The sequence below is a fragment of the Loxodonta africana genome, chromosome 6 (genome assembly GCF_030014295.1).
Source record: "Loxodonta africana isolate mLoxAfr1 chromosome 6, mLoxAfr1.hap2, whole genome shotgun sequence".
Classification (NCBI taxonomy): Eukaryota; Metazoa; Chordata; class Mammalia; order Proboscidea; family Elephantidae; genus Loxodonta; species Loxodonta africana.
Genome location: NC_087347.1, coordinates 44,339,632 through 44,352,868, shown reverse-complemented (window position 1 = coordinate 44,352,868; position 13,237 = coordinate 44,339,632). Strand labels below are relative to the sequence as shown.

Sequence of the window (13,237 nt, the reverse complement as noted above, 5' to 3'; positions counted from 1 at the left end):
CTGTGGACGTCCCCAGAGCTCAGGTCATCATTTATCTCTGCACGCTAATCCCCCATAAGGCTCTGCCAACCACCCACCCCTGCCTGAAACCCTTCCACACACTCTCAGGACTCACAGTAAATCTTTGGCAAAATCTCTTATACCTCAGCCTCTTCTTTTCTCTAACTGAAACCTAGCTCTCCCTGAGGTCACTGCTTCCCCTAAACTTCAAGAAGTGGATGTTTCCTCTCCTACTCCCCAGCCCTGGGGGTTTTGGGAGGAACCCTGGGTTTAGGAGGAACCCTGGAGCTGGGAGGAACCCTAGGGCTGGGAGGAACCCTGATTTTTTTTAGATTCTTCCAATTTCTGTAGTGTAAATATTGTCTTGAGGCTGATTCCAAGCTACCATCCTGACTTCACTAAACATGAATGTGGGAAGAGACAACTGGCTTTGTTAGTCAGCCCCAGTACCCCCCTGTGCATGACCCTCATTCCACTGGGCCTGGAGATGGGCAAGCATTGACTTGGGCCACTTCTAGACCATTGTCTTTCCTCCTTAGAAGCCCCCCAGCTTTGACTGTCATCCCCCTACTTGGCTACTCTGGTAGCCATTTCCTGCTCATTACCACACTCTCCAACACTAGCAAACCAAACCAAACCCACTGTTCTAAAGTCAGCTTTGTGTCGATTCCTACTGATAGCTACCCTATAGGGCAGAATAGAACTGCCACATAGAGTTTCCAAGGAGCAGCTGGGATTCTAACTGCCAACCTTTTGGTTAGCAACTGAGCTGTTAGCCACTGTGCCACCAGGGCTCCATTGCTAGTCTGTCATAATTCTTGGTGAATTTTATTAGTGACATAAATATCTCTTCCAACATCCTGGCTTCTCAGTTCCTTGACCTCCTCTCTTCCAATGACCTTTCCCTTGTCCTATGTCATCTACTCCCTCCCATTGTTATACTCCAGACCTTTTCGTTACTGATAGTTGCAATCTCTCCCTAATTTCAATTTCCAGCATCACTTTCTCTAACCAATACCTCCTATCTTTCTAACCCCTTAATTAGTAACCAATAATAAAGTATTGATCTTACTAACTCATTGATCTCACTTCCTTTTCATTGACCCTCATCCTCTTCATTTCCTCTCTCCTTTCTGAACAGCTGAAGTTCCACGGACTACCATTAAACTCACTCCCTTGGCCCTGTCTTGATTTACTGTTAAATCTAATTCTCTGTCTAATCTGGACCTGTACCTCTGGATACTGACAAGAATCACTTCAAATTCATGACCTTTAAGTGGGAGCCTTGGTGGCCTAGTGGTTAAGAGCTTTTCTTAGTGGTTAAGAAGTTGGCTGCTAACCAAAAGATCAGCAGTTCAAATCCACCAGCCACTCCTTGGAAACTCTATGGGGCGGTTCTACTCTGTCCTGTAGGGTCGCTTTGAGTCAGAATTGACTCAGCAGCAACGGGTTTGGTTTGGGGCTTAGCCTTAAGTGGGCCCATAATGCCAATCAAACTATATGTACCCTATGCATTTACTCTCCAGCTCTTGTAGAAACTTTTCAAACGTTTGCCTCTTTCCTTCTGAAACCTCCTTCTCCACCCTTACTTTCAGCTTATGATAGGCCTTATTTCACTGAGAAAATAATAGCAGTTGGAAGAGAACTTCACAAGCTCCTACCATATCATCCACCCTCAACTGTGCCCACATGCTCTTCCTCTGCCTTGCCCCCTTATTATTACTATGGATGAACTGTTTATGCTCCTATATAAAACCAACCCCTCTACTGGTACACTAGATCACATCTCTTCCTGCCTGCTCAAGGACATCAGCAACAGCACTTCTTTTTCCTACATAAAAAATTCCCTCTCAACTTGATTATTCCCACCAGTGTTATTTATTCCATCTAAAAAAATTATCTCACACCACTCCACTTTTCCCTCTATTTCCCCACTGCTGTGCCCTTCTTTATACCAAAACTTATCAGAGTTTTCCATGGTCATTGTCAATTTCTTTCTTCTACTCTAATAAGGATTTTGGCTCCAACTTGCCACTGAAGTTGCTTTTATCAGGATCACCAATGACCACTATATTGCTAAATCCAAGGGTCAGTTCTCAGTCCTATAAGCAGCAGTTGATACAGTAGATCAAGACACTGTACTGTCTTGATTTCCATCCAGCCTCCTGGGTCATTCCTTCTCAATCTTCTTTGCTAGTTCTTTCTCTTCTTGATCTCTTAACATTGGCTGAGCCTTAGACCTCTTTTCCTTTCTCTCTACACACACGTGCGTGGTGATCTCATCAAACCTCAGTAGCACAAGGTGAGGGTGGTGGGTTGAGATTAAGTAACTGAGATGTCTAATCAGCCTTGAAAGGTTAATAGAAGGAGTTAAAGTTACTTTTAAAAATGTAATTTAGTTTCCCAAGTTGTTTTCTCTCTTTCCTAGCTGGTATGACTCTTCTGGTTAAGATGCTTAGAGCACATTCACAAGTTGACATTGGGATTTGTAAGCCAGTGTGTGTGTGTTTGTCTGTTTGTCCCTTTATACTTCATCTTAGCTGCAACAACAAATACCTGAGAAAAACATTTCCTTATGGCCCAGTCATGAGTCTAAGAGTGATAACTTTTCTTACCTCTTCAGAAGGTGATTAGAAGGGATTAGTCCAGCACAGGTACCAAGGTCTGAGAGTCTCCGGGCCTGCCACCAGAGGGCATCATTCTGGTCCACAATCTGGAGGATGTCTCCCTTCCGGAAAGGCAACCCGGCATCCACACAGGGGATGGCAGGATCCTCCTGGGGCCAATACTCGGTCATGGCACGAACGTATACCTGACAGCAGGTGTATAATGGTGCCATCAGAGTATGCTTGTCCACTGGCTGGCAAGACTTACACCCATTTCTCCCACTCTTCCACCCACTGTTCCTATCTTTCCTGAAAAAGAGAACATGCCTCTGAACTAGTCTAAAGGATATGAAAAAAAAGTGACTTTGGTAATAGAATCTCTCAGCTCCGAGAAAAATTTGTCAAATTTTCATTGTTTTGATGCTGCTGCTTGGCTTTCTGGTACCCCCATCCCTTTTTATCATATTCATTTACTCATTTTGCCTCTCATGTCATCAGCATTGAACAAATTATACAATACAATATTGAGAAAGTGTTCAACACATTATAGAGGATAAAAAAAAAGAGGATAGTACCATGATTTAAAACAAAACAAAACAAAAAACTCATTGCCATTGAGTGGACTCTGACTCATAGTGGCCCTAGAGGACAGAGTAGAACTGCCCTGTAGGGTTTTCAAGAAGTGGCTGGTAGATTCAAACTGCCAACCTTCTGGTTAGCAGCCAAGCTCTTAATCACTATGCCACCAGGGCTCCAGAGTACCATGACAGATAGTATTTAGCCAGTTACTATTACTGTCATTACTGTCATTTAGAAGGTCCCTAGGTGGCGCAAATGGTTTGTACTCGACTGCTAACTTAAAGGTTGGCAGTTTGAACCCACCCAGCAGTACTATAGAAGAAAAGCCCTGGTGCTCTGTTTCCATTAAGATTAGAGCAAAGAAAACAATATAGAGCAGTTCTACTCTATAACACATGGGCTCACCATCAGTCGGAATCAACTTGACAACAACTAATAACAACACCATCATTGTTGTTTGAGGAATTTACTCTGTGTGACTATGAAAAAAGTCTTAGTAAATTCTTACCATCTTCTGGCTATTAACAGGAGGATCAGAAACTGGAACCACCTTGAACATGATTGTGCCACGAGACATGGCCTAGAAAATGTCAAAGGAGGAGACATGATAAATTGCCAAGTTACTGGGGCTCAGCAGATGGAGTTGCAACTGAATGGGTCCAGGTCTAACAGTGACATCCCCCAGAGGTACTCTCACAGTTCAACAGCGACACATCGCCACCCAGAAGTAGGGACTAGAAAGCAGCTTAGTTCCATTTCTGCCCTGCTGTGGTGCCAGGGCCACAGGTCTACTTAAACCCTGGCCTCTCTTAGAGATCCTCCATCTTGTTGCTACAAGGAACACCCCACTCAGGCATTGCCTTCTTCTCACAGGCCCTGGGGTGGAGATGAGGTCTCTGTCTGACATTCACTCCTCCCACCCTCACTCAGTAAGCATTCCTTGAATACCTATTTATGCACCAAGCCGTGTGACAGGCACTGGAGGCCCACAGGTTGACAAGACCCAGTTCTCACTTTTAAGAAGTTCATAATCCCACTGTCCTAGCAACGCCAGAAGGCCCAAGGTGGAGGCATTCGTGTCTGGGATTTACAGTACTTTAAGCTTCCTTTGCAGCACCTTGTATACCATGCAGAATCTTGTAGCAGTGGTTTGTAAAATATTTAGGTGCTTTGTATACTCCTTATAGTACCACCCCTCACCTCAGTTTCACCCCTGTGAAAACCTAGAGTTCCCCCAGGAACCCAGTTTGAGAGCCACTCATCTATATTTATATATAGTAGCCAAAATCAGGCCCCACACTTGGGGTGTGCATTGCGAAGAGATGGGCAGAGCCATGCAACTATGACTCTTGGCAGCTGAACTGTGATTCAGGGAGTGGTTGGAGGGGTGGAATGAGGACCTAAAAGACCAAAGGCCCATATAGCCAGCTTATCAATCTCCAGCTCAGTCACCAAAGGGCAGTGGCAAGGCTAGCAAGGACCTCCCCCTTCCCCTATGCTACCCTCTGGTGACTCATTTCCTCCCTAAAACCTGCTCTCAAGGAGAATGTTAAGCAGGTTTCAGTTGTATAAAAATGTTAGAAGAGTAAGGTGTGGTTTTGAGTCCCTGGGTGGTGCAAATGGTTAACGTGCTTGGATGCTAACCAAAAGCTTGGAGGTTTGAGTCTACCCAAAGGTGTCTTGGAAGACAGGCCTGGTGTCTACTTCAAAAAAATCAGCCATTGAAAACCCTATGAAGTACAGTTCTACTCTGATACACATGGGGTTGCCGTGAGTCAGAGTCAACTCAACAGCAAATGGAGAGGTGTGGTTTCCTCAGGTTCTCCCACGATGTCTCCCTTCGCCCACTCCATGCTTCATTTCTAATGGAGCAACACAGATGATGAGGGGGCCTGACCTGGGGGGGGGGGCGTGCTGGCACTCTTCCTGGGGCTGAAGGAGCAACTTGGGGAAGGAAGCCTCCCAGCAGGACCAGAACTACCATGGGAGCGGGTGAGGGAGGGGAGATCCTAGGACCTGGAGAGAGGATGTGACAAGAGGCATCCCAGTCTCTCTCCATTACAGTGTACACACTCTGGGCTTGATGGCCCCAATTCAACCTTTGCCTTTGACTAAGTCATGAACAAAAAGGCAAAGAGGAGGCAGTTACCAGAATATGGATCACTTGCTCAGGGTCCAGTCCCTCAACTGAAACTCCATTTACTTCCACCAGTTTGTCTCCAGCATATAACAGCCCTAGGCAAACATGAACACAAAACAAAGAAGGATACAGAGAAACAGGTGAAATCTAGAAGTAGCTTTCCCAGTGGCTTTTTAACAAACTCACTAACCCAAGCATGCTCTAAATTTTTTTAATTTATTATGAAAGAATAACCAGAAGTACATGAGAGTTCTATCTTCCACCTTTTCACCAACCAAACCAAAACCAAACCCAGTGCAGTCGAGGCAATTCCGACTCATAGCGACCCAATAGGACAGAGTAGAACTGCCCCACAGAGTTTCCAAGGAGCGACTGGTGGATTCGAACTGCTGACCCTTTGGTTAGCAGCCGTAGCACTTACCCGCTACGCCACCAGGGTTTCCTCTTCACCAACACTTGGTATTAATTAATGGCAATACTTTTATGTTGGCTAATCTGATGTTAAGGAGCTCTGGTGATGCAGTGGTTAAAGCGGTCAGCTGCTAACCAAAAGTTTGGTGGTTTGAACCCACCAGCCATGGGAGAAAGATGTGGCAGTCTGCTTCCATAAAGATTTAGCCTTGGTAACCCTATGGGGCAGTTCTACTCTGTCCTATAGGGTCGCTATGAGTCAAAATCGACTTGACAGCAGTGGGTTTGGTTTTTAATCTGTTGTTATAAAATGGAACTGACAACTGGTAAAAAGATAGTACTAAAAATAAAGATGTCATAAAACCCAAAAAACCAAACCCACTGCCGTCGAGTCAATTCTGACTCATAGCGATCCTACTGGACAGAGTAGAACTACCCCATAGAGTTTCCAAGGAGCACCTGGCAGATTCGAACTGCCAACCTCTTGGGTAGCAGCCGTAGCACTTAACCACTATGCCACCAGGGCTTCCAAAGATGTCATAGTCATGAGTAAATAAGTGTAGGAGGGGAAGGAAGGGATTCTCTAAATGTAGAGAAAATGTAGACAAATCTGGGAGTATGGACTACTTCTTGAGAAATATGACATAAAACAGTGGAGCTGTAAGAGAGATGAGACAAGAAGGAGGATGTTCAGGGAACAGAAATCAAAGGTGTTGAAAACTGCAAGAAGAGTGTGGTCAACATCATCAAACGTGGTAGACAGATAAAAATAAAACTGAGGAATGGCCAATAGACTTAGCAACTGGGAAATCCCTGGGGTAATTACCATTAGAATATTGGGGTATAAACCATGTGCCAGGCCTCAAGGGCTGTGGTTTAGTGAGAACGGGGCAGCAGGTATAGAATCACTCATTTCAGAAACATATCAGTGAAAGGAAGAAAATTTCATTGACTGGTAGGAAGAGCAGGCAAAGGCATTTCAAAATGGAGAAGAGCCATGCTCTTCTGAAGCAGAAGTACCAAGTAAAGAGGGGATTGTTGGGAGGACAGGGTCAGGCAGACCTGGGCTTGAGTTCTGGCTCTAGCTGTGTAGCCTTGGGCAAGTTAGTTACTTAACCTCTTGAGCCTCAGTTTCCTCATCCATAAAATGGCATGATAATACTTACTTTGTTAGATTGCCATGAGGATGTAAATTGAGAGAACATTAATGTGGTGCCTAGGATGACAGGGACTTGAAGAAAGGGAGTAAGATTTCTCTGGAATATTTGTTCCTTCCTCTTCATTGTCTTAACCAAGCGATGGGACTTATTAAAACCCAGACCTTAGTTAGAAAAGAGAGGTTCCCCTGAAAAGAAGACTGAACAATCGAGGGTTTCCTATTTTCTGGTCACTGTTGTACCCTGCTGCTCCAGCTTACCACTCCTCTCAGCCAGCCCACCGTGGATGATCCTGGCCACCAGGATGTCTCCTGTCATCTCATGGCGCTTGATGGTGGCTCCCTAAAGAGAGAAAACAATGGAATTCCACACAGTGCCCTGATGACTTCCAATCATACCATGTTGTCAAAAACGAAAGGCCATTCAACCTTGGCCTCCTGAGGCCTCTATCCAACCACATAGACAAAAAAGAATATAGTTAGGTCTTGCCAAAGATAAAAAAGTTCTCACAATTACAACCTAATCAGAAGAACTATTCTTAGAAAATCAATATCTGACTTCGCTTCCCATTAATAAAAAAAAAAAAAAAACCCAGTGCCGTTGAGTTGATTCCAACTCATAGCGACCCTATAGGACAGAGTAGAACTGCCCCATAGAGCTTACAAGGAGCACTGGTGGATTCGAACTGCTGACCCTTTGGTTAGCAGCCATAGCATTTAACCACTACGCCACCAGGGTTTCCTTCCCATTAATAGAAGAGAAAAAAGCAAATACATTGGGATTGAGTGAAATGTATATGCACATCAGAGGGTCAAATAAGTAAATAAAATATATACGTCTTATTTCTTACAGTTCTTTCAAAAAAGAAAAACACCGAACAGAAATGTTTTCTCAGTGAAAGCATTAGAACGTGTAATAAGTTTAAAAGTACAAGCAAGAATCGTTCATTGTTAAGTTTGTAGCCACTCTTATCATGAGTTCATCTCACATTTTCTGAGTGCCTCAAACTATATGTGTGACCATAGACAAGAATACCAGATACTGGAGATAACTTGGTTCACAATTAACGCTGGTATAATTCCAATGAAAAGATAAAATGATTTCCTTACCAGGGGCTGTTGATTTTTTACCAAGCAAACAATCCTCATTGCTTCCTCACTTTCAGGGATAGTGTCTGGCAGAGGGGGGAGCAGGGGTTCAAAATCTTTCTGAGCCACAGTGTCATGGGCACTGAGCAAGGCCTGGGAACAGAGAAGGAAAAGGTGAACAAACGTCACACACAGGATGTACCCACCTAGAAGATGGTGACTCAATACTATGTAGCACACACACAGCAACTACCACCACCACCAGCAACACGCACATGCCAGGAACTGTGCTAAGCATTTTATGTAGATTAATTCACTTCATCTCACAATAACTCTTGAGGCAGATCATTTCTCATCTCCATTTTACAGATAAGGCAACGAGGCAGAGAGAGGTTAATCAATACATAATGTGTTCTTTCATTGCTGCTAAAATACATTATTCCATGACTGTCTCGTGTCTTGGAAACTCATATAATCCATGATGCTTCTATAGGGCTTGAACTACAAAGCAACTTTTGTGATATTTTCCCTAATTAAGGTGGAATGAGGGGCAGTAATTAAAATACCTTGTTGGTTTAACTTTTCAGTAACACCCATGGGCCCATGTGGAACAGAATGAGAAAAAGTAGTGCCCGGGTTTAGGGTATAATCAAAGAGTTCCTTCTATGCCTGCTTTGTTAGGTTTTGATTGCATGGGCTGGAAGCTGTCATTCTTCAGCCCTGCCTGAGTTTGGTGGACAGAATTTATTTAGAGCCCAGAGGAACTTTTCTAGGAAGTTTCTGCTGTTGAGGATATTTCATAACCAGTGGGCTACACTGTGATCTAAATTCTTTTACTCATAAATTCTATTGCTCCAAATGCAGACATTCTCTTAAAGTTCTAATCTGTTGATAAATTGATCTTAAAATCTCTAGATACTAAGAGGTAGGTTTTTGTTCTGTAATAAAATGTTCTTCATATACCTCCCATAGAGCTAATCATCATTATACTTTGTTCCAAATTCTTTCACATATTTTCTTCAAAGTTTAAGATAATCTCAAGTTGGAAAGTAAGCTACCATGATTGCTCCCTAGAATTTTAGAGGGACAATTGCTTGGGAACCAGAGGACCATGGAAAGTACTGGATGACTCCTCATAAATATGACAGGTTGACTGCCTGACTGACAACATTGGGCCAGTCACATCTGAGTCCCACATCTTTGAGTGCATTTTGTTGGTCACCTATTATTATGGATTGAATCATGTCTGTCCAAAATATATGTTAAAGTCTTAACCCCCGGTACCTGTGAACATGACTTTGTTTAGAAATAAGGTTTTTGAAGATGATATCTGTTAATATGAGATTATCTTAGTTACCTAGCACTGCTGTAACAGAAGTACCACAAGTGGATGGCTTTAACAAACAGAAATTTATTCTCTCAGAGCCTAGTAGGCTAGAAGTCTGATTTCAGGGTGCCAGCTCCAGGAGAAGGCTTTCTCTGTCTGTTGGCTCTGGAAGACGGTCCTTGTCATCAATCTTCGCTAGTCAAGGAGCTTCTCAGGGCAGGGACCCTGGGTCCAAGGACACACTCTGCTCCTGGCACTATATTCGTGGGGGTATGAAGTCCCTCTCCTTTCTGCTCGATTCGCTCTTTTATATTCCAAAAGAGATTGACTCAAAACACAACCTAATCTTAAGATTGTATCCTGCTTCATTAACATAACTGCCTCTAATTCTGTGTCATCAACATCACAGGGGTGAGGATTTACAACACATAGAATAAATACATCAGATCACAAAATGGAGGACCACCACACAATACTGGGAATCATGGCCTAGCCAAGTTGACATGCATTTTTTGGGGACACAATTCAATCCATGACAGAGGTTATACTGAAGTTAAATCAAAGAACAAACCCATTGCTGTGGAGTCGATTCCGACTCATAGTGACCCTATAGGACAGGGTAGAACTGCCTCATAGGGTTTTCAAGGCTGTAATCTTTATGCAAGCAGACTGCCACATCTTCCTCCCACAGAATGGCTGCTGGGTTCAAACCACTGACCTTTCAGTTAGCAGCCAAGTGCTAAACCACTGCACAACCAGGCTCCTCGTACAAAAGTTGGGTGGGTCCTAACCCAATCTGAGTAACTCCTTGTGCTAAAAGAGGACACAAAGAAACAGAAGAAGGACGCCATGTGATGCTGCAGCTGCAAGCCAAAGAATGCCTAGAGCTAGCGAAGCTACGAGAGAGACAAGGGACAGATTCTTCCTCAAAGCCTCAGAAGGAATTAACACAGCCGACACCCCGATCTTAGATTCCCAGCCTCCAGATCTGTGAGGCAATATGTATCTGTTCTCGTAAACTACCCAATGTATGGTACTTTCACAGCAGTCCTAGGAACCCAATACACTCATGTACACATGGGGTCGCCATGAGTTGGCATTAACTTGAGGCAACTAACCACAGTAATAGAACATGTATTCAAAGAGCACAATTTCTATCACGTTTATTTCTCCTTTCCAACCTTGTCTGTGTGCCAAATGGGCACATCTTGCCTATTTTAGCAAACACTTGCCTTAAAGTGTGAAGCCTGCAGGATTTGTCTCAGCTCATGGATCTCAGGGGAATTAGGAGTTTCACCTAACAGTTCCATTACCTGGTTGATGGAAAAACACACATTATGAAATTAAGAAAAAAAAAAATTATCACCTAGTTATCCTCAAGGAGCCCTGGTGGTGCAGTGGTTAAGAGCTTGGCTGCTAGCCAAAAGGTCAGCAGTTCAAATTCACCAGCTGCTCCTTAGAAACTCTATGGAGGCAGTTTTACTCTGTCCTGTAGGGTTGCTAATGAGTCAGAATCAACTGGATGGAAAGGGGTTTTGGTGGCATTGACCTAATAAAAGCTGTTTTGAAGATTTCTTTTTCATGTGTAAAGTCAGGGCCTGGAATCCTTCCTTATTCACTAAACTTTCCTACCAGCAGGTAGAATGCAAGATTTGGGACAGATCTAACACTCCCAGTGCCCCAGTCCTGGCAAATCATAGGCTTAGAGGAAGAACAAACATGATTTCCTAATACCGAATGTACCGAGGCACTGTCCTCCTCCTGGCTCTGAAATAGCTCTTTGCTGATGTGAATGCTCTACGGGCAGGTTGGGCAACCTGAGTTTCTCCAGGTCCAGGTTCAAAGGGCCTAGTGAGCTCGGGTAGCTTAATCCCATGGCATGTTACAGTCTTCAACTGAAAAATGGGATTAGTAATTTCTATTTCAGGGCTTATTATTTCATTAGCAATTTTAATGTTTTCTGCAATAAAAAAAAGTGCTAAACAGATTAATTCTGATCTCTTTGTTGTGGTTTAGGTGTAGACTTCCTTTCTGACAGGACATAAGACTGTTCAAGACTTTAATCAGCCCCATGAATCTAAAGCAACAGAGCACCGTTACATACAGTCAAATGAAAACACACAGTTTCCAAAGCTGTGCCTCCATTCACTATGATTACAACTGAATAAAATATTATTGAGTGTTCTCTGTGGACAATGGAGAACTGTTTGAGTTGTTTATTACTGGAATTGAGGGTAAAGTTACCTTCTTAAAATTTTTTAAAGTTACCTTTTTAAAATATAGTTTGGGCAATAAATAATAATAAAACGGATCCTCATTTATTGATCAATTCCACACATTTATTGAGCACCTACTATGTGCTAGGTGCTGTTTTGAGTGATGTGAATAGAGCAGCGAACAGGCAGACAAAAATCCCCATTCTCATGGAGCTTACACAGACAATAAATAAAACATATAAGTAAAAAAAGTTTTATTTTGTGGTGAGAAGAGAAGATGAAAAATAAACCAGGGAAGGTGAATAGGGAGTGTTAGGAGGGGTTAGAATTTTAGATAAGATAACAAGGAAAGACTCACTGAGAAGGTGACATTTGAGTGGAGACTGGGGGAGATGAGGTGGCAAATTAACAAATTGTGTGGATATATGGACAAAAGTGTTACAGGCATAGGGACTAGCAAGTGCAAAGTTTCTGTGGCAGGAGCATGCCTGGTGAATTCCAACAACCACAAGGGGCTCAGTATGGCTGGAGCAGAGTTAGTAAGCCAGAGAGCAAAACAAACAAACAAAAAAATCAAACCCATTGCCATGGAGTCGATTCCAACTCATAGTGACTGTAGAGGACAGAATGGAACTGCCCAAAAGTTTTCCAAGGCTGTAAATCTTTACAAAAACAGACCACCACATCTTTCTCCCATGGAAAGGCTGGTGGGTTTGTACTGCCAGCCTTTCAGTTAGCAGTCAAACATTTCAACCACTATGCCACCAGGACTCCTAACAGGAGAGCAGTGTGTATAAAATAAAAGAGGTAATAGGGGCTAGATTATATTCAGCTATATAGGGACTGTGGAGTTTATTCTGAATGAGATGGGAAGTCATTGGATGAGTTTGAACAAAGAAGTGACATGATCTCACTCACCTTTGAAGAGGATCTCTCTGGCTGCTCTGTTAAGAACAGACTGTAGAAGGGTGAGGGTAGAAGGAGGAGACCAAGTAGGAGACTATAATGCCATCATCTATGTAAGGGACGATGATGGTTTATATTAGGGGGCACAGTGGCAGTGGTGAGATTCTGGATATATCTGCATATGTAATAGAGCTGATACGATTGCCATCAGATTGTATGTAGGGTATGACAGGAAGTGAGAGTCAAAGATGACCCCAAAGATTTTGGCCTGAGCAACTGCAGGAATAAGAGTGTCATTACTAAGATAGAAAAGGCTGAGAGAGGAGCAGGTTTGCGGGGGGCCGGGCGGGGTAAGCTCAGGATCTTGGTCAGACAGGGAGGAAGCAGTCGGATTTATGAGCCTGGAATTCAGGGAAAGGGTTCCAGCTAGAGATATAAATTTGGGAGTTACTGCTCCCTTGTTGTTTCTATCGCAGAGGCCTGTTTTCTCACTACCTGTCCTTGTTTCCAACTTTTGCATTCCAATCACCAGTAATTATCAATGCATCTTGATTACATGTTTGATCAATTTCAGACTGCAGAAGAATCTTCAGTTTCTTCACGTTTGCCATTAGTGGTTGGTGCATAATTTGAATAATAGTCAGATTAACTGGTCTTCTTTGTAGGCCTATGGATATTATCCTATCACTTTGTATTTCACGACAGATCTTGAAATGTTCTCTTTGATGATGAATGCGACGTCATTCCTCTTCAATTTGTTATTCCTGACATAGTAGACTATGATAGTCTGATTCAAAATGGTCAATA

At 43.1% G+C, this 13,237-nt stretch overlaps 1 protein-coding gene across 1 annotated transcript in view; it reads right to left on the bottom strand.

Moving 5' to 3' along the window:
• The window catches only part of MPP4 (MAGUK p55 scaffold protein 4), a 44,146-nt gene that overhangs the window by 22,540 nt on the left and 8,369 nt on the right, over positions 1 to 13,237 (bottom strand). The window contains exons 4-9 of the mRNA XM_064286809.1: positions 10,541 to 10,621; positions 8,003 to 8,134; positions 7,154 to 7,235; positions 5,335 to 5,420; positions 3,694 to 3,765; positions 2,616 to 2,812 (exon numbers count right to left, since the gene is read on the bottom strand). Coding sequence (XP_064142879.1) covers positions 2,616 to 2,812; positions 3,694 to 3,765; positions 5,335 to 5,420; positions 7,154 to 7,235; positions 8,003 to 8,134; positions 10,541 to 10,621 — 650 coding nt within the window. The remainder of the gene's footprint in view (positions 1 to 2,615; positions 2,813 to 3,693; positions 3,766 to 5,334; positions 5,421 to 7,153; positions 7,236 to 8,002; positions 8,135 to 10,540; positions 10,622 to 13,237) is intronic.